This window comes from Netta rufina (genome assembly GCF_964035555.1).
Source record: "Netta rufina genome assembly, chromosome: 18".
In the NCBI taxonomy this organism is placed as follows: Eukaryota; Metazoa; Chordata; class Aves; order Anseriformes; family Anatidae; genus Netta; species Netta rufina.
In genome coordinates this window covers 10457295-10478738 of record NC_140142.1, presented here as the reverse complement: position 1 = coordinate 10478738, position 21444 = coordinate 10457295, and the positions used below count along the sequence as shown (strand labels likewise).

The 21444-nt window shown below is 48.3% G+C and overlaps 2 protein-coding genes and 2 pseudogenes across 4 annotated transcripts in view; all 4 read left to right on the top strand.

Moving 5' to 3' along the window:
• Positions 1-21444, top strand: part of LOC311216457 (antigen WC1.1-like) — a gene marked incomplete at both ends in the record, with an annotated part of 568360 nt that overhangs the window by 300495 nt on the left and 246421 nt on the right. The gene's annotated exons all lie outside the window — the stretch shown is intronic.
• On the top strand, positions 6971-7903 carry LOC311216636 (olfactory receptor 14A16-like; the record flags this gene model as incomplete). The annotated part of the gene is made up of 1 exon (XM_084298166.1): positions 6971-7903. The coding sequence occupies one exon, from the start codon at positions 6971-6973 to the stop codon at positions 7901-7903; it is 933 nt and encodes a 310-aa protein (XP_084154292.1).
• On the top strand, positions 16580-17544 carry LOC311216635 (olfactory receptor 14A16-like; annotated as a pseudogene). Its single transcript has one exon. The product of its transcript is annotated as an olfactory receptor 14A16-like (transcript).
• Positions 19365-20307, top strand: LOC311216634 (olfactory receptor 14C36-like; annotated as a pseudogene). Its single transcript has one exon. The product of its transcript is annotated as an olfactory receptor 14C36-like (transcript).

Here is a 21444-nt window from a genome sequence, read left to right as displayed (position 1 = left end):
TGAGCAAACAAAAAAGCAGAAAAGAAAGATTCAGAAAAACACAGACTTGAGCTGGAAATGTCTGCCTTGATCATATACGTGAACAGTCCCCTCTAGAGGTATCAGGGCTGTGTTGTGGAGCTGTGAGAAGCCAGACACAGGCAAAAGCTTCTGGGCACCAGCAGGACACTGCCCAGTCCTGCCCTGCCTTGGGGGTTCCTTCCACCCGCAGCTTCTCCCTGCAGCACCCTGGGCAACTCCCCGGGCAGGCTGAGTGCTGAGCCTGGCAGGCAGCAGAGACCCTGCCCCAGCACACAACCCCTAGGGCACAGCAAGGCCCCTGCTCTGCACCACAGCCCTGGCCACCCCTGCTTGCACCCTGCCTGCACAGCCTGCAGCTAGCCCTGTGAGAAGTAACCCTCAAGTCGTGTCCCTCTGACAGCTTTGGTAGGTAATCCCTGCTCTGGAGCTTGTCATTCTTCTGTTATCTAAAGAAACTCTGAGAGCTCTCCTGAAAGCTCCTGTAGGCTGTGGGATTTGTCAGCAAATCCGGAGATGGCACCAGCCAGAGACTTACCCTGTTCAGGGCTGTGAAGATTTCTCCCACAGTGAGCTCTCAGCATACCCCCTCCACACTGCCTTTAACATCTCCCTCCCTTTTCTCAGCTGCCGTTGTCCCCTGCAGGCAGTGCCCCCAGCCCTGCTGCGCTGTGCAGAGGAGGTGCTCCTGGGCAGAGCTGTCTCTCTGCAGTGTTGCCCTCTTCCCAGGAGCTCCCCTTGGGCCCAGGAGCCCGGCCCAGCTCAGCAGCAAAGCTCCAGCCCAAGGCCTCACAGTCTCTGCCCTCTCTCATGTCCCTTGAGATGTCTTTGGGTCTCCAGGGGAATCAACCTTGAATCACACTGAAGCAATCTCTGATGTTCCCTCCCTTAGCAGAGAAGCAACACTTAGTGCCAGCAATGTTATTTCTCCTACTGGGAGAAGTTTCATCAAAGAATCCCCTTGTCCTCTTCCACTTTTAGGCAGGACACCCAGACCGTGACTGTCAAGAATCACATTTTCCCAAGCTGAGGGCAATGACCACAGTGAGTCAATTAATGCATCTCATTCTCAGTTTGATGTCCCAGGCCTGAAACGGGCACAGAACCTTCCTTATCAGCCACAAACCCACACATGGGTGATGTGATTTCTCTCACCTCTGTTTGGGTATGCACAAAATACTCTAGCCTAAGCTCCTGTGCTACTAAGCACAGTAATTACAAGAGATAGAGAAGAGCAGTGCGTTGTTCAAATGCAAACACCATTTGACATTTGAGGTGCCAGAGGATGTCCAGGTTAGCAGTCATTAGGACTTCAGAGATTGGGAATATAGGTATTGGCATTTTGTCAGTGCATACTGCCTAAAATTGTTGCCTTCCTTTGTGCCTTGTCACTAACCTGGGAGCAGTCCCTTGGCAGTTAGCTAAATCATATAAAACTCCCCTATAGCATCTCTCTCTCCTCCCCAAAACTGGGAGAAAATTAATGGAGAAAGATTTATTATCACTTATTTTGAAGTGACGTAAGAGTTATCTGCAGACAAACATGCACAGACATGCAAAAGCATTGGACAGATTGTGGTGGGAATAGCTGAGGGCTCTGGCGTGGTTAGGACCTCCACCAACAGAACTGAGGTCCTTGTCCTCTCAGCTATCTAGGGCTGCCATCCCTTCCACTGAGGACCACAAGAGGACACCAGCCCAGGGCTTTATTGCCTCCTCACCCCTGCACAGAACTTGTGAGGCATCCAACCACTGTTCTGCACTTGTGTGCTGCTCACCTGGGATCCCTACTAAAAGTCTTTTATTTCCTTTCTCACACCCCTTGGGATCTGGGACCCATCAATTTCAGGGTCATGACAGCCAGGGCTGACACAGATCATCACATCCCTGACCAGCTCTTTCTGGCATGCAGGTATCAGATCCAGTTTTGTATTACCTCTGTTGGACTATCTGGAAGCTAGACAAGGAAGCTATCCCAAGACACTCCAGAAACCACCTGGACTGTTTGCACGCAGCTCTGTTCCCCTTCTGGAAAATGGCAGGGACAATAAAAAACCCTCAAGGAGACCCAGACTCTTACTCTAAGAGACTTCTTCGGGGTTCTTAACAATGACTATGTCCACTTCCTTGCCCTGGCTGCAGGTTATTTTCTCCCACCATGATAGCACCCTTAGTGACCCCTTCTCTGATTGGCACCCACAAGTGCTCAGAGAACTTTTCACAGGTCACATAGAGGAGCTCCGTATATCCAAGCAGCTTCCATGAGGAAATCTAACTCTGGATCATTCCAGTCTGACTGTCCTAAAGTCTGTATCCACCCATTGCAGCATTCCAAGCTGCATGACTTGTCCCACCATGCCTTGGCAGTGACTTCATGAACATCAAAAAGCACAGACTGCAGCTTCTTCTGATCTGTGCTCCTGGTTGAGGGCGTCGATACATTTTTGGGTTGTCATACCTCAGCTGTGGGATCATGTCAAACTATGCTTGGTGTCTCCATTGACAATGAGAAACAAAACAAATAGCAAGCCCGCATCCCTGGTCTTTGGCATCTTCAGCCATCTGCTTGGAAGGGTCCTACGGGATAAGGCTCTGGAGAGAAGAGCAGTCCAAGAAAGGTGGTTAATATTCCAGGATCACCTCCTCCAACATCAAGAGCAGTCCATTCTAAGAGAGAGGAAGTCAGGTAAAATTACAAGAGGCCTGCATGGATGAATCAGGAGGTCCTGGCAAAACTCCAACACAGAAAAGAAGCACAGCGACAGTGGAAACAAGAACAGATAACCTGAGAGGAATACAGAGGCTTTGCCCAAGCACGTAGTGATGAGTATTGGAAAGCTAAAGCCCAACTCTGATGGAATTTGGCCAAGGATGTCACAGGCAGTAAGAAGGGCCTCTAGAAGTATACAGGTGGCAAAAGAAACACATGGGACTATGTGGACCCACTGTTGAATGAAGCTCAGGATCTGTTGACACAGGACAGGGAAAAGGCTGAAGTGCTGAATTCCTTCTTCACGTCAGTCAGTATAGGCAAGAATGGCATTTGGGAAAACCAGGCCACAGAGAATGGGGGAAGGACAGGGGCAAGGAAGATGGTGGGAGTGGGTCAGGTCAGGGCATACTTGACCTAATGGGATATACAAGCCTATTGGACATGATGAGAATTACCCGTGAGAGCAGAGGGAGCTGGCTGATGTCCTTACAAGGCCTCTCCTAGCTGCAAGAAGCATTACTTGCAAAGACAAATGCCATATTTCCTAACATTCTGCACACCTCCAATAAAATAAAAATCTTTTTTTTTTTTTTTTTTTTTTTTTTTTTTTTTTTCCCAGTGTTCCTTAATTAACTCAATAAACGCATACTTTGTACTTATTTCTCAGCTCAGCCTCAACTTTGTCTTCCAAAGAAAGACTTCTGTAACATCTGCTGTCTTCCAAGACTCGGTCACATGTTAAAGGAAAGATGAAAACAAAACAAACACTCTTCAAGACAGCTGTTGTACAGGGTTCTCCAGGGATGAGGTGTTTTAGTGCAGGGGGTAACTGGCTTTGAGAAGGTTTAGAAACAGTCATGGAGTGTGTCTACACAGCATCAAGGGTTTCTGGTTCTAATACTGCCCCTCATGCCATGTAGGTTGGAAGTGTGCAGGACATTGCGATGGGACACAGCCAGGAGAGCTAACCCAGAGTGATCAAATTGATGTTCCTCATCATCCAGCACCCCCTGCAACCTACCACCTGACTACCAAAAGCATGCCATGCACACCAAATACATGTCCTGTGAAGAGCAGCTGAGAGAGTTGGGATTAGCCTGAAGAAAAGAAGACTCCAGGAAGCATTATTGTGGTCTTCCAATACACAAATGGGCCTACGCACGTGTGTAGTGACTAGACTAGACAAGACTAGACTAGAACAGAATAGTTCAGTTGGAAGAGACCTTCAAAGGTTGTCTGGTCCAACTACCTGATCTCTCCAGGGCTAAACAAAAGTTACAGCATATCGATGAGGGCAATGTCCAAATGCTTCTTGAACACTGACAGGCTGGGAAAAAAAAAAAAAAAAAAAAAAAAAAGCAGGTCTCAAGGAAGCCTATTCCAGTGTCTGACCACCCTCACAGTGCAGACAACTTTCCCACTCTCCAGTCTGGACCTCCCTGGTGCATCTATGTGCCATTGCACACTTTCTCTGATCATTTACCAGTGAGAAGAGGTCATCACCTCCCTCTCCACTTGCCCTCCTAAGACAGTGGCTGAGAAAAATGAGGTTGCTCCTCAGCTTTCTTTTCTCCAGACTAGACAACCCAAGTGTCCTCAGCCTCTCCTTATAGGACATCCCCTTTTACCAGTATTCCCTGTTTTCCCTTGGTTTCTCAACTGACAAGAAACCTGGTCAGATAAACTCGCTGGAAGAAACATCCTCTCTCATACTCTCACCACTCAGTGTGACTGACCAGGTCTGGCTCCCTCACTGCCTCCTTTATCACTTGTTTGTCAGGTTTGTGTCCCCAGATGTGTTGTGCTTTATCCCCAGGAGGTAGCCAAGCACCGCACAGACACTCTCTCCCTCCCTACTCTTAAGAGAACAGGGGGAGACACATAGGATAAATATCTGGAGAGACTGTATCAGGGAGTGTAGTGATAGGACAAGGGGCAGTGCTTTTAAGCTAAAAGAGAGCAGATTTAGATCAGATCTAAAGAAGAAATTCTTCACGCAGTGGGTGGTGAGGCTCTAGAACAGGTTGCCCAGAGAAGTGGTGGGTGCCTCATTGCTGGTAATGTCCAAGGTCAGGTTGGATGGGACCTTGAGAACTACTGGTCTAGTGGGAGATGACTCTGCCCATTTCACAGGGACTGGAACTAGACCTTAAGGTTTTTTCCAACCCCAAATATTCTATGATTCTATGAGCTTGTTGGGTTGTGTAGTCTGTGTAGACAGAGGGATTTCATTTGCAGTGAAAAAGATTAATTGTCCGGAATATTAACAGGTGCTTGAAAGAAATGGAATAAAATTTGTGGGTGTCCGAACTAATAAAAGGACAAGAAAAGATGATTCCCATATCAAACATTTATTTTGATTTAAGAGAAAAGATAGCACTGGAAATAGGTGTCTCTCCCTAGCTGACAGCAGGAAGAACAGTGATTGCATCGGTTTGATTCCAAGTTGATTCCCCTGGAGGACCAGGGACTTGCCAAGAGCTCCCTGCGCTGTTCACAGTAGAGGCAGTGAATGGTCACTGCGTAACATAGCCAGGGCAGTTTCCAAATGTGAGGCATGGGAGAGAGCAGGGTAATACATCTGGATTACATTAAGGTATCCTTCTAGCCTCTGGACAGCAAACAAAGAAGGAGGTGCCTTGGTTGGCTCAGTTGAAACCTTTCCCTCAGCAGGAGAAGGAAGATCCATCCCTGTCCTTGCAGGAGTGTCCTGCCTAAAACCAGGGCATTAAAAGGTGATCCTTGGACCTCATTCATTTTCTGAATAAGGACGGACAGTGCTGGAAATGAGATTCATTCAGCAGCTGAGGGAAGGAACATCAGTGATTACTTCAGTGTGTTTCAAAGCTGATTCCCATGGAGGCCCAAAGACATCTCAAGGGACATGAGAGAGGGGAGAGACAGAGAGGCATTAGGCTGGAGCTGTGCTGCTGAACTGGGCCGGGCTTCTCAGCCCAAGGGGAGCTCCTGGCAAGCGGGCAGCACTGCAGAGAGACAGCTCTGCCCAGGAGCAGCTCCTCTGCACAGTGCAGCAGGGCTGGGGGCACTGCCTGCAGGGGACAACGGAGGCTGAGAGAAGGGAGGGTGATATTAAAGGCAGTGTGGAGGGGGGATGCTGAGAGCTCACTGCAGGAGAAATCTTCACAGCCCTGAACAGGGTAAGTCTGTGGCTGCAGGGTAACGCAGCTGTTGTTCCTGTGCCATCTCCAGATTTGGTGGCAAATCCCACAGCCTATGGGATCTTTCAGGAGAACTCTTTGGATATTTATCTTTGGAGAATTCTCTTTGGATAACAGAAGAATGACAAGCTCCAGAGCAGGGATTACGTACCAAAGCTATCAGTGGGACAGGACATGAGGGTTCCTTCTCACAGGACCGGCTGCAGGCTGTGCAAGCAGGGTGCAAGCAAGGGTGCCCAGGGCTGTGGTGCAGAGCAGGGTCCCTGCTGTGCCCCAGGGGCTGTGTTCCAGGGCAGAGCCTCTCCCACCTGCGAGGCTCTGCACTCAGCCTGCCCAGGGAGCTGCCCAGGGTGCTGTGGGGAGAAGCTGTGGGTGGAAGGACCAGAAGGCCAGGGCCAGACAGAGTCCTGCTGCTAGCAGGGGGCTGCTACATGGGCCAGGCTCCTCATATCTCCCCAGCACCCCCAGGGCATTTCTGGGGGAGATTCTTGAAAGGGAAGAACACCTGCCATAACTGAAGGGATGGCACTCTCTGAGGTCTCATTTTTCAACTTCCTGCTTTGGACGGCAGTCAGGGAGATGATAATGGTGTTGTTAGGATTGTAGAAGGGACCTAAACTCATAGAGCATTACAGTTAAAAGAGATTTGTAGGTCTTTGAGGAAACTCATATATTCACTCCACACCATTTAACCTACAGGCAGCACCAACACAACCTTCTTTGTTTCTTGTGGGATTGTTGGATGTCCCTTTCATCACTTGTAAATAGGGAGATGCCTCTGGCCAGTGGATGCCTGAGATGCACCCCTGGTGTTCTTTACCAGCAGCACTGATTACTGCTGAGATTACAGAGGATCTTCATGGTCTCTGTGGCATCCTTAGGCAGAGAGATGCAGAGCTCCAGGCAGGAGCAAGTCTTCTTGAGATGAAGATGCAGTGAGGATACAGCCTTGTTAAGGATGTTTTCTTTGAAATAAGGTTTAGCTTTTGCTTAGAAAAGTCTCTCTAACATGTCACTGTCTATTCCTCCATGGACAGGCAACCATGCCCTGAGGCAGCAAATGTCCAACAGCACCTTCCCAACAGAGTTCCATCTCCTGCCATTCGCAGACACACGCAAGCTGCAGCTCCTGCACTTTGGGCTCTTCCTGGGCATCTACCTGGCTGCTCTTCTGGGCAACGGCCTCATCCTCACAGCCATAGCCTGCGACCACCGCCTCCACACCCCCATGTACTTCTTCCTCCTCAACCTCGCCATCCTCGACCTGGGCTGCATCTCCACCACTGTTCCCAAAGCCATGGTCAATTCCCTGTGGGACACCAGGGCCATTTCCTCCTATGGATGTGCTGCTCAGATTTTTTTCTTTTTCTTTTTCATTTCAGCAGAGTTTTCTCTTCTCACCATCATGGCCTTTGACTGCTACATTGCCATCTGCAAACCCCTGCACTACAGGACCATAATGGACAGCAGAACTTGTGTCAACATGGCAGAAGGTGCCTGGGGCATTACTTTTGTCTATGCTGTGCTGCACACTGCCAATACCTTTTCCCTCCCCCTCTGCCAAGGCAATGCCCTAGACCAGTTCTTCTGTGAAGTTCCCCAGATCCTCAAGCTCTCCTGCTCAGATGCCTACCTCAGAGAAGTTGGGCTTCTTGTGGTTAGTGCCTGCTTAGCATTTGGATGTTTTCTTTATGTTGTGCTTTCTTACGTGCAGATCTTCAGGGCAGTGCTGAGGATCCCCTCACAGCAGGGACGACACAAAGCCTTTTCCACATGCCTCCCTCACCTGGCTGTTGTCTCCCTGTTTCTCAGCACTGCCACATTTGCCTATCTGAAGCCCCCCTCTGTATCCTCCTCCTCCCTGAATCTTTTGCTGGCAGTTTTATATTCAGTGGTGCCTCCAGCAGTGAACCCCCTCATCTACAGCATGAGGAACAAGGAGCTCAAGGATGCAGTGTGCGAATTGGTAACTGGATATTTTCAGAACCAATAAACTGCCATTCTTCCTCTGCATATCAATTATAATGTAGCTCATTACAAGCCTAGAAGTTGGAAATTTGTGTGTGGTTGTGTTGCATTATCTTATCTTTGATTTATTTGTGATGGTGTTGAACACAGAAAATATCATTATTCATCCTCTTCCATTTCAGTATCTACCTGTTCTTGTGATTCTGAGACATGGAGTAAACGAGAAGCCAGGCTCTCTGTGTATTTAAATAAAAGAAAGAACCCTGCTGTGATTTGCTTGCCTGAGATCCTTCCTCAGAGACCTGTGGTGGAGCTGCAGGGACACATGGATGTGTGCATAGGTGGAGGGAAAATGAGCCCTGGCACAGCAGCACTTCCAGGGAACCCCAGGAGTTATTTATTTTATTGTATTGTATTGTATTGTACTGTATTGTATTGTATTCATTTTTTTTTTCAAGCTACTCTCTTTCAACTCCCACATTTTTTTCGGAGTCCTTGTGTTACTGTGAGGACTGATTCTTCTTGTTGCTCAGGAGAGTAAGCAGAGCATGGAACATACAGAACGAGTCTGTCCAATGTGGAGGCACCCGGGTGCTAAAGCATTCAAGATGCTAAATCAGAGCAAGGAGAGCTCTGCAACTCCAGGAAACACAGCAGGCATAGGGAAAACAATCTGTTGGATTAGTTGTTATACCTCTGGTAAAATTTCATAGACTGAATACAGTGAACCACCCTGTTATAAATGAAGTCTCAACTCTGAATTTAGTAACATAAAAGAATATTTATAAAAGGCAAGTAAACAGCGCTGGGTGCGCAGGGAGTCTATGCTCTACCAACACACACACGCACCCGTCGAACTTTCCAAATATATATAGGACATTGCTGTTACATATTTACAAGAAACCCAAGTACACCTATACATACGGATATCCTATCCCTGCTTCATATTATAATTCTCTTTGTGGTGGTCTTTGTGGGTGAAAGGCTCACAGTTTCCCCATCACCATTAGCAACCTTTTGTTCCAGAATGCAGGAGCGGCTTCGACTGTCTCCCTCTTCTTCTGCACATGCTCTGCCCACCACAAGGTTCCCGAAAGCAACAAAACGTGATTGCTTTTCCCGCATTTTGTTAACCCTTGAAATCACACTAATAATATTATTATCATATAACATTAAACAATAAATGTTAACAGTTCTAACCAGCAACCCCCCCAGCAACTTCCGTGCCTTAATAGAGGGGAAAACAAGCAATCCCAGATGGCAGGGTGTCACCTCAATCACCCTTCTTTGTTTCCTCTAAACTCTTTACATTCCTGATGACCTCATCGTTAAGAGTCTGATGTTACCACCAACCACTAGGCTTTCCAACCCCCATTGCTACATTCCCAAATCTCCCCCTTCTTTATTAATATCAACCATTTTTCTGACATGAATTACCACTCCATATATAACAACCCCAAAACATCTAATGACATTGGAAATGAGTTGGACTTGATGATCCTTGTGGGTTCCTCCTTGTCAGGCTATTCCGTTAGTCTCTGACTCTGAAGAAGGTCATCTGTCTGTGTGTACCCTCCACGGCCAAAATCCACTTGTGTGGGAGGCAGTCAGTGGCAGTGCCCCCCACCAGCTGGCTCTGCCTTCCCAGCCTGACCAGCACGGCCCTGCAGAGTGCCCCCACAGCCCCACGCACAACAGTCCCTCACTCTGCAGAGCAACACCGCCAGCTGGGGGGGCTGTGGGCAGCATGGGCAGAGGCTGCAGGAATGGCTGCTCAGGCCAGCCCAGACGTACTGGACTGGGACAAGGCTGTGCGGGACATGGGGTGTCCCGGGAGCAGAGCAGGGTGCTGTGTGTTTGCAGTGGTGGTGCCTGAGGAGTCCCAGGGGCAGCAGTGTGGTGCTGTGCTGTGCTGGGGAGCGGGGCTGGCCTAGGGGGCTGCAGGCTGTCTGAGAAGGTGGAGTGGCGGGGTTTACATCCTGCAGATGGCAGCAGCAGGGACACTGCTACTGACCTCCCCTTCTCCATTTCCTGTTTGTGTGCCATCCCAGCATGGGCTGTTCTGCTGGTCTGGTCTGGGATGGGCTGGGGAGAGGACAGGGAGGTGTGGAGAGCTGAGGAGGGTTTGGGCTAGGGTGGCCTCCTGAGAGGACAGCAAATGTCCAATAGCAGCTTCTCCAACGAGTTCCTCCTCCTGTTGTTATATATGGAGTGGTAATTCGTGTTGAGAAAATGGTTGATATTAATAAAGAAGGGGGAGATTTGGGAATGTGGCCATGGGGGTTGGAAAGCCCCATGGTTGAGATAACATTAGACTCTTAATGACGAGGCCATCAAGAATATAAAAGAGTATAGAGGGAACAAAGGAGGGTGGTTCAGGAGACTCCATGCAGTCTCTGGTTTCTTGTTCTCCAGATGGTTCTCTTGTTCTCCAGCCCTTAAGGCATGGATGTTTCTGGGTGTTTGCTGTTGTTGTTACATTCAAAGTTGTTTGACCAATGAAAAGTTGTTTTGAAAAGAACTGCTGTGGAGAGAAGGGTATAAGAGGGGAGTCTGCCCTCAAGATAAAAAAAAAAAAAAAAAAAAAAAAAAAGGCAACACAATGAAGTTACATCATCAATAAAGAAACAGAAAAAGAAGTGAAGAGGAACAGGCTGGCAGAATGGAGACCAGGATGGGAACAGGCATTTTGATTGCCTCATGAAGATAGGTTTGGCCAAACTCAGCAAACCGCTGTTATAAATGGCTCAGGATTCAAATTAGGATTAAATAAAAACAATAGGATTTATTGAAAGAATATAAAGGAATAGAGGTAAGCAAACAGCGCTGGGTGCACCTGGAGTCTCCGCTCCACCAGGACGCACACCAGTTACATCAAGCAGCTGATTTTTATGCTCCTAGACTAATACATATTCATTACTACTTCTAAAAAAATAGATTATTAAAATTAGCTTCCGGGGTGCAGTCCCTCCTACTGGAGCATGCGCAGTCTCCTCTGGGGTCTCTTCTGGGGGTCTCTAGGGGTCTTTCATGCTGAAGGCTCGTAGTCTTCCTCTCCCCCTTTGTACTTACTGGGCACCATACCAAGTTTATGGAACATCTTCTTCAAGTCTTGTCTCCCAGCCGCCCTTCAGCTTCTTTCTCCTTCCTCTTTATCTCTCGGCCCTAACCAGATACCAAAGATCCACATAGTATCCCATAACAGTCACTAGTTGTTATCAGTTGTTCTGAAACTCCCAGACACACGAGTAATTAAAACATTCTTCCCCAGCCATTCACAGACACATCTATAGCAGTGTTAGAAATAGAAGTCCGGAATAACAAAAGCAAACAGGTTCATAAATTTAAGAAGTGATAAATTGACTAGAATGAGGGGGAGACTGGGACACACTGCATCTGTGGTTCAAGAATTAAATTGCCAGTGCAGGGCCCAGAGGCAGACAGGATTCAAACAGAATTGTTCTTTATGGACACGAATTGTTAAAACATTCCTCACAATCCCTTATCTTCTTTTTAATATCAACAATTCGTGTCACTTCTGTTGTTAATAGCTGAATTTCATCAGTCCGTTCTTGGAGGGTCCAATTCTTAAACATCATAATTGACATATCCCCTTCCCTTTTTAATGAAGTTATTACCAATGTACTATTTATCACCCGGTGTATTTATAACGTAAGGCAAGGTATCATACAAGGTATATACAATAACATAATTACACCACATGACAATAAAAATAACACTCTTTTAACCCATGGTCCACCAGGCAGCCATGAAAATAAATCCCATTCCATATCCTTCCAGGTTTGTGTTTGCTCGCTCACCTCCCCCCTCCTTCTCTGGGATGGGAGAGAGAAATGGGAAAGTGAAGCCTGTGAGTTGAGATAAAAACAAGAAAATAATAACAATAATAATAACAATAATGATGATAATAGTACTACTAGTAATAATGTGTACGAAACAAGTGATGCACAATGCAATTGCTCACCACCTGCTGTCTGATGCCCAACCTAACCCCGAGCAGTCCGGCCCTCCTCCCAGCCTGCCTGCTGACAGGACAGTGAGAAGCTGAATTTGGCTTGGTCCTTGGCTTGGTGTAAGCACTGCTCTGTAACAATTAAAAACAATTAAAACATCAGCATATTATTAACATTCTTCTCATCCTAAACCAGAACATAGCATTCTATCAGCTACTAGGAAGAAACACCCTTTTTATCAATCTTTAAACAGCAATTACTAAAGCTAATTTTTCCACAGACTTCTCCTTCTTGTGCTAGTAAATAATCCAAAGCTAGGCAATTTTGATACAAAGCAGTTCTCATCTTTATAACTCATTTAGATCAGTTCTCATCATTTATAACTATTTCTATTACAGCTAATAACCTAATTATTCTATTAAGTATATATACTGGGGTCCTATAGTCCCAGGATCTGTCTTCTGCCCACGTAGCTGGATTATAATAGGCAAACGCCTTCAGTCAAGGAGTTAAGCCTGCTTTCAGGGTCAATTCAGGCTTGTGTTACCGTTCGGCCTGTCAGGGTGATCCAGCTCCTGGAAAACGAATCACAATTTTATTTACGTTTAAAAAAGAGTTTTTTTTATGTTATTTTCTTGGGACAACCTGATCTTAGTGTGGGAGAAGTCCGGTCGAGGCCCTCTCACTCGGCAGTCAATACCCATAGGGGTTGCCTCCCTCGGTAGACCATACACACCGCAGTGGAGGGTCCTGCCCCGGTCTTGCCTTCTCCGTTTTCTCCCTTTAGGCTTGTCCCCTTTATTTGGCATCCTTAATTCATGCAGAGCCTTGTTGCCAGAATATTAGTTCTTCCTTAGTTTGAGTTTCAGTTTCCCAGGAGCGGACTCAACCCTCCAAGTTTCAGTAGTTACTGGTCCTTTTATTCTGGATGCGTGGGTCCCTTTCTGCGGTTCTCACAGCTGTTTCAGTAGTCAGTAAAACAAGGTACAGTCCCTCACATCAGGGGTTCAGTGATTCTTCCCTCCCATGGCTGCTTGTTGAAACACTTTCTTTTTTATCTTCTGACAAGTTAAGCGACGGTTATGTAATTTGCTTTGCTGTAGCAGGATTCATCTGATAGCCGTGGCTACATTCACATTTGTAGCCACCTTTCAGGTTGATACAGATTTGACTACAGATACCAGGGTTTTGGCATTCATCACTATCTCCACAGTTTCCCAGCTGGACAGCCACATTCATTTATGTTGCATTCCTTCAGGGGCTCATCACCCCAGTCCTTGCAGTCTCTCTGCTGGTTACACACTTTATTGATATCTATGCATTCTCCACTTCTGCACTTGAATTTGCCAGGTCCAGAGCACTGAATAACATTGTTACAGTTTGCTTCATCAGTGCTATCCAGACAGTCTCTCACACCACTGCACTGCCTACTCCTATGGACACCATTCCCATCTTCACATCTGAACTAGTCTGGTCCACAGGTCCAAGAAGGGCAGTTAATTTCATCACTTCCATCCTTGCAATAAGGATCTCTGTCACATCACCACTTCTTGTAGATACATTCACCTGAGCTGCACTGCACCTCACTCACAGAACACTTCACCGGAGGTGCAGGCTGGGGGCCACACTGCTCCAAAGATTCATCCGAGTGGTTGGAGCAGTCACCTTGACCATTGCAGACAAAGCTTTTGGAAATACATTGTCCACTGCTGCATGTGAACTCTGCTGCACTACAAGTCACATTGCCACAATTCTCTTCATCTTCTCCACTGTCACAGTCTTTTTCACCATCACATTTCCATGACACTGTTCTCATATGACACAGCCCAGCACTCTCATCAGACCCATTTTCACAGTCTGGATCCCCATCACACTGCCATCTGTTTGGCACACACTGACCACTGTTGCACACAAAGTCAGATTCAGCACACGTCTTCTTCACACAAGCACTCTCATCACTGCCGTCTGAGCAGTCTTCACATTTTGCTCTAGCACCGTTGGCAGCAGTGCACAGGCAGGCGAAGGCGAGCAGCAGGCAGAGCGCCCCGCACCATCACCTGTGTCACTTATACTACTCCTATTACCCGTGCTGTTAGTGTCAGTGGCATCCTCCTGGTACCGTTTCTGTCTTTGTTGCCCCTTACTCTCCCCCTTTTCTTTTTGCCACTGACCATTCACCACAAATGGATGAGACACATGATTACTAGTTAGGAAAGAGAGTGTAACGTCTGCTATACGGCTGCAGGCAGTGCCAGCTGCAACCTTAAATGCGGTTTGTGAAAATCGTTAGTAATGTGTTTCGTCATTAGTAATAGTTATAACACCGATCTGAGGACGAATAGTCTTTTTTCATTGCAAGATAAACCTCTTATGAAAAGAATGCTAGAGTGAAGCAGCACAGCTCAGCACAGCTGCCACTGCCTCCATGGTTATGTCAGACAGGCTGCAGGGTCCTGATGTCCGCCCCTCTGCTCTGTGCCGACTCGCCACATGGTGAGGGTCGGCTGCCGGTGTCCACTGACGCCTCTGGTCTCCCGTAGCAACTCGATCTCTCGGCGCCGCTCCGGGCTCCCGGCCTGTTGGGGTCTCAGCCTGTTCGGATCCTGGATGGGACCTTGAGCACTTCTGGTCTAGTGGGAGGTGACTCTGCCAATTTCACGGGGACTGGAACTAGAGCTTAAGGTCTTTCCTAACCACAAACATTCTATGACTCTATGAGCTTGCTGGGTTGTGTAGTCTGTGTAGACAGAGGGATTTCATTTGCAGTGAAAAAGATTAGTTCTCTGGAATATCAACAGGTGCTTGAAAGAAATGCAATAAAATTCGTGGGTGTCCTAACTAATAAAAGGACAAGAAAAGATGATTCCCATAACAAACACGTATTTTGATTTAAGAGAAAAGGTGGCACTGGAAATAGGTGTCTCTCGCTAGCTGACAGCAGGAAGAACAGTGATTGCATCGGTTTGATTCCAAGTTGATTCCCCTGGAGGCCCAGGGGCTTGTCAAGAGCTCCCAGTGCTGTTCACAGTAGAGGCAGTGAATGGTCACTGTGTAACATAGCCAGGGCAGTTTCCAAATGTGAGGCATGGGAGAGAGCAGAGACCCCTTCTAGCCTCTGGACAGCAAACAAAGAAGGAGGTGCCTTGGTTGGCTCAGTTGTAACTTTTCCATCAGCAGGGAGAAGGAAGATCCATCCCTGTCCTTGCAGGAGTGTCCTGCCTAAAAACAGGGCATGGAAAGGTGATCCTTGGACCTCATCCATTTTCTGAATAAGGAAGGATGGAGCTGGAAATGAGATTCCTTCAGCAGCTGAAGGAAGGAACATCAGTAATTACTTCAGTGTGTTTCAAAGGTGGTTCCCCTGGAGGCCCAGGGAGATCTCAAAAGACATAAGAGAGGGGAGAGACAGAGAGGTGTTGGGCTGGAGCTGTGCTGCTGAGCTGGGCCGGGCTCCTGGGCCCAAGGGGAGCTCCTGGCAAGCGGGCAGCACTGCAGAGAGACAGCTCTGCCCAGAAGCTGCTCCTCTGCACAGCACAGCAGGGCTGGGGGCACTGCCTGCAGGGGACAAGGGCAGTGAGAGAAGGGAGGGAGATGTTAAAGGCAGTGTGGAGGGGGGATGCTGAGAGCTCACTGCAGGAGAAATCTTCAGAGCCCTGAACAGGGTAAGTCTCTCTCTGCAGGGCAATGCAGCTGTTGTTCCTGGTGCCATCTTCAGATTTGATGGCAGATCCAACAGCCTATGGGATCTTTCAGGAGAACTCTCAGAGTTTCTTTGGATAACAGAAGAATGTCAAGCTCCAGAGCAGGGATTACCTACCAAAGCTGTCAGAGGGACAGGACTTGAGGGTTCCTTCTCTTGGGGCTGGTTCAGGCTGTGCAAGCAGGGTGCAGGCAGGGGTGCCCAGGGCTGTGGTGCAGATCAGGGTCCCTGCTGTGCCTCAGCGGCTGTGTGCTGGGGCAGGGCCTCTGCTGCCTGAGAGGCTCAGCACTCAGCCTGCCCGGGGAGCTACCCAGGACACTGCGGGGAGAAGCTGTGGCTGGAAGGACCAAAAAGCCAGGGCAGAGCAGGGTCCTGCTGCCGGCAGGGGGCTGCTACATGGGCCAGGCTCCTCATATCTCCCCAGCACCCCCAGGGCATTTCTGGGGGAGATTCTTGAAAGGGAAGAACAACACCTGCCATAACTGACAAGATGGCACTCTCTGAGGTCTCATTTTTTAATTTCCTGCTTTGGATGACAGTCAGGGAGATGATAATTGTGTTGTTAGGACTGTAGAAGGGACCTAAACTCATAGAGCATTACAGTTAAAAGAGATGTGTAGGTCTTTGAGGAACCTCACAACTTCACTCCGCACCCTTTAGCCTACAGACAGCACCAGCACAACCTTCATTGTTTCTTGTGGGATTGGTGGATGTCCTTCTCAGCACTTGTAAATAGGGAGATACCTCTGGCCAGTGGATACCTGAGATGGACCCCTGGTGTTCTTTACTAGCAGCACTGATTACTGCTGAGATTACAGAGGATCTTCATGGTCTCTGTGGCATCTTTAGGCAGACAGATGCAGAGCTCCAGGCAGGAGCAAGTCTTCTTGAGATGAAGATGCAGTGAGGATACAGCCTTGTTAAGGATATTTTCTTTGAAATAAGGTTTGTTTTTGCTCAGAAAAGTCTCTCTAACATGTCACTGTCTATTACTCCATGGACAGGCAACCATGCCCTGAGGCAGCAAATGTCCAACAGGAGCTTCCCAACAGAGTTCCTTCTCCTGCCATTCGCAGACACACGCAAGCTGCAGCTCCTGCACTTCGCGCTCTTCCTGGGCATCTACCTGGCTGCCCTCCTGGGCAATGGCCTCATCCTCACTGCTGTAGCCTGTGACCACCGCCTCCACACCCCCATGTACTTCTTCCTCCTCAACCTCGCCATCCTCGACCTGGGCTGCATCTCCACCACTGTTCCCAAAGCTATGGCCAATTCCCTGTGGGACACCAGGGCCATTTCCTCCTATGGATGTGCTGCTCAGATTTTATTCTTTGTCTTTTTCATTTCAGCAGAGTTTTCTCTTCTCACCATCATGGCTTATGACCGCTATGTTGCCATCTGCAAACCCCTGCACTACGGGACAATAATGACCAGCAGGACTTGTGTCAACATGGCAGAAGCTGCCTGGGGCAGTACTTTTCTCTATGCTGTGCTGCACACTGCCAATACCTTTTCCCTTCCCCTCTGCCAAGGCAATGCCCTGGACCAGTTCTTCTGTGAAATTCCCCAGATCCTCAAGCTGTCTTGCTCTGATGCCTACCTCAGAGAAGTTGGGCTTCTTGTGGTTAGTGCCTGCTTAGCATTTGGATGTTTTCTTTATGTTGTGCTCTCCTATGTGCAGATCTTCAGGGCCGTGCTGAGGATGCCCTCTGAGCAGGGCCGGCACAAAGCCTTTTCCACATGCCTCCCTCACCTGGCCGTGGTCTCCCTGTTCATCAGCACTGGATTATTTGACTATCTGAAGCCCCTCTCTGTATCGTCCTCCTCCCTGAATCTTTTGCTGGCAGTTTTGTATTCAGTGGTGCCTCCAGCAGTGAACCCCCTCATCTACAGCATGAGGAACAAGGAGCTCAAGGATGCAGTGTGCGAATTGGTAACTGGATATTTTCAGAACCAATAAACTGCCATTCTTCCTCTGCATATCATTTATAATGTAGCTCATTACAGGCCTAGAAGTTGGAAATTTGTGTGTGGTTGTGTAGCATTATCTTATCTTTGATTTATATGTGATGGTGTTGCACACAAAGGTATCATTATTCATCCCCTTCCATTTCAGTATCTACCTGTCTGTGTGACTCTGAGACATGGAATAAATGAGAATCCAAGCTCTGTGTATTTAAATAAAAGAAAGAACCCTGCTGTGATTTGCTTGCCTGAGATTCTTCCTCAGAGACCTGTGGTGGAGCTGCAGGGGCACTTGGATGTGTGCAAAGGTGGAAGGAAAGAGTCCTGGCACAGCAGCACTGCCAGGGAGTCCCAGGATTTATTTTATTTTATTTCATTTTATTTCATTTTATTTTATTTTATTTTATTTTATTTTATTTTATTTTATTTTATTTTATTTTATTTTATTTTATTTTATTTTATTTTATTTTATTTTATTTTATTTTATTTTATTTCATTTCATTTTATTTTATTTTGTTTTGTTTTATTTTATTTTATTTTTATTTATTTTATTATTTTATTTTATTTTTTTTCCCAAGCTTCCCTCTTTCACCTCCCACATTCTTCTTCAGAGCCCTTGTGTTACTGTGAGGACTGATTCTTCTTGTTGCTCAGGAGAGGCAGGAGAGCATGGAACATACAGAACATGAGTCTGTCCAACGTGGAGGCAACTAGGTGCTAAAGCATTCAAGGTGCTAAATCAGCGCAAGGAGAGCTCTGCAACTCCAGGAAACATGGCAGGCATAGGGAAAACAATCTCCTGGATTTATTGTTATTCCTCTGGTTGAATTTCATGTACTGAATACAGTGAAAAACAGCTCCCAACATTGGAAATGAGTTGGACTTGATGCTTCTTGTGGGTCCTGTCCAGCTCAGACTATTCCATGAGTCTCTGACTCTGAAGAAGGGCAGCTATCTGTGCGCAGCCCCCATGGCCAAGGAACCACTTGTGTGGGAGGCACTCAGTGGCAGTGCCCCCCACCAGCTGGCTCTGCCTTCCCAGCCTGACCAGCATGGCCCTGCAGATTGCCCCCATGGCCCTGTGCACCACAGCCCTCGCTCTGCAAAGCAGCACCACCAGCTGGGGGGCTGTGGGCAGCATGGGAAGGGGCTGCAGGAATGGCTGCTCAGGCCAGCCCAGACGTGCTGGGCTGGCGCAAGGCTGTGCGGGACATGGGGTGTCCTGGGAGCAGAGCAGGGCTCTGTGTGTGTGCAATGGTGCTGCCTGAGGAGCCCCAGGGCCAGCAGTGTCATGCTGTGCTGTGCTGGGGAGTGGGGCTGGACTGGGGGGCTGCAGGATGTCTGAGAAGGTGGAGTGGCGGGGTTTACATCCTGCAGATGGCAGCAGCAGGGACACTGCTACTGACCTCCCCTTCTCCATTTCCTGTTTGTGTGCCATCCCAGCATGGGCTGTTCTGCTAGGCTGGGCTGGGCTGTGCTGGGGAGAGGAAAGGAGGTGTGGAGAGCTGGGGAGGGTTTGGGCTGGGGTGGCCTCCTGAGAGGACAGCAAATGTCCAACAGCAGCTTCCCCAACTTGTTCCTCCTCTTGCCATTCGCAGACACACGCGAGCTGCAGATCCTGCAGGAAGGACTCCTCTAGAGCCTGAAGCAGCCCCTGCTCCCAGTGCCTCCCTCAGCCAACACCAGCTGCAGCTTGAGCAGGAGAGCTGCAGAACAGTTCTCGTGCTAAGGGAGAGGCTCAGTTTGGGGGTGCAATATGACTTGCATTAGGTTTTCCTCAGAGAAGTCTGTTCTAACTTTGTTTTGCCTTCTTCTCTTCAACAGACAGCCTTGTCCAAAGTCAGAGAATGCCCAACAGCAGCTTCCCCAATGAGTTCCTCCTGCTGCCATTCACAGACACGCACGAGCTGCAGCTCCTGCACTTCGGGCTCTTCCTGGGCATCTACCTGGCTGCCCTCCTGGGCAATGGCCTCATCCTCACTGCTGTAGCTTGTGACCACCGCCTCCACACCCCCATGTACTTCTTCCTCCTCAACCTCGCCCTCCTTGACCTGGGCACTATTACTACCACCATTCCCAAAGCCAAGGCCAACTCCCTATGGGATACCACAGCCATTTCCTACACAGGTTGTGCTGCTCAGTTTTTTTTATTTTTCTTTTTTTTCAGCAGAGTTTTATCTTCTCACCATCATGGCCTACGACCGCTACGTTGCCATCTACAAACCCCTGCACTATGGGAACCTCCTGGGCAGCAGAGCTTGTGCCCAGATGGCAGCAGCTGCCTGGGGCAGTGGCTTTCTCTATGCTATCTGGCACAAGGCCACTACATTTTCCCTGCCCCTCTGCCAAGGCAATGCCCTGGACCAGTTCTTCTGTGAAATCCCCCAGATCTTCAAGCTCTCCTGCTCTCACGCCTATCTCAGGGAAGGTCAGCTTCTCATCTTTAGTGCCTGTTTAACCATTGTATGTTTTGTCTTCATTGTGGTGTCCTATGTGCAGATCTTCAGGGCCGTGCTGAGGATGCCCTCTGAGCAGGGCCGGCACAAAGCCTTTTCCACATGCCTCCCTCACCTGGCCGTGGTCTCCCTGTTTCTCAGCACTGTCATGTTTGCCCACCTGAAGCCCTCCTCGATCTCTTCCACATACCTGGACTTGTTGGTGTCATTTCTGTACTCGGTGGTGCCTCCAGTAGTGAACCCCCTCATCTACAGCATGAGGAACCAGGGGCTCAAGGATGCCTTGAGGAAACTGGTGCATTGTTGTGTTTCAGAAACAAGAAATTTCCCTTAATCTTCTGCATAAGAGTGATAATGTAAAGCATTTCAGGCACAAGATGAATTCTGGTGTCTTTTTGGATATTTTTAATAGTCTGCAGAGCAGCACCGTCTCAGGGCTGTATGGAATGGGAGTTGCATGGTGAAGGGGTGCAGCTCTGTCTGTCCAGGCCAGCACAGATGCACTCAGCTGCAAATTGTCCCCTGGGAGATTGTATGTCTCAGGAGAAGAGCAACTCCCTGTTTGTGTGCAGTGGAGATATGGGGAGAGAAACCCTTTGCTACTGGTGCCAGCAGCCACATTGTATGCACACAGGAAAGATGAACACAAAGGAGCACAAAGGCCATCAGTTATTCCCATATATTTCATGAAGGCCAGTGGGGCAAGATAGTGTCACGAGGCCAAGTAACATCTCCTGGGAAGCCACCTGAGTGCAGTCCTGGGATGTGATTCCTTGAACCGAGGTCCGTGTGCCCATTCCTCATGCCTTGGGGCATCTCAGAGGAGGGCAGAGCAGGAGAAAGCAATGCAGGGCTGAGGTGCCTTCCAGCCTCTGGCAGTGGCTACAGGACCAAGAGGGACATTGCAAGCACTGCAGTGCACTGCACGTGGTGTGCAAGTCAGGGACTGTATGACATTTGGAAAAGAGGGTGGGCCACTCAGGAAGACTATAAGGATGTTGTGAGGCTGTGCAAGGACAAAATTAGAAAGGTCAAAGCTCACCTGGAGCTTAATCTGGCTACTGCTGTTAAGAATAACGGAAAATGTTTTTATAAATACATAAACATGAAAAGAAGGACTAAGGAGAATCTCCATCCTTTGCTGGATGTGGGGGGAAACTTAGTGACAAGAGATGAGGAAAAGATGAGGTGCTTAATGCCTTCTTTGCCTCAATATTTAGTGGCAAGACCAGTTGTTCTCTGGATACCAAGTACCCTGAGCTGGTGGGAGGGGATAGGCAGCAGAATGTGGCCCTCATAATCCACAAGGAAATGGTTGGCGGACTGCTACAGCACTTACATGTACGCAAATCGATGGGGCCGAATGGGATCCACCCAAGGGTACTGAGAGAACTGGCAGAAGAGCTGGCCAAGCCACTTTCCATCATTTATCAGCAGTCCTGGCTATGAGGGGAGGTCCCAGTCAACTGGC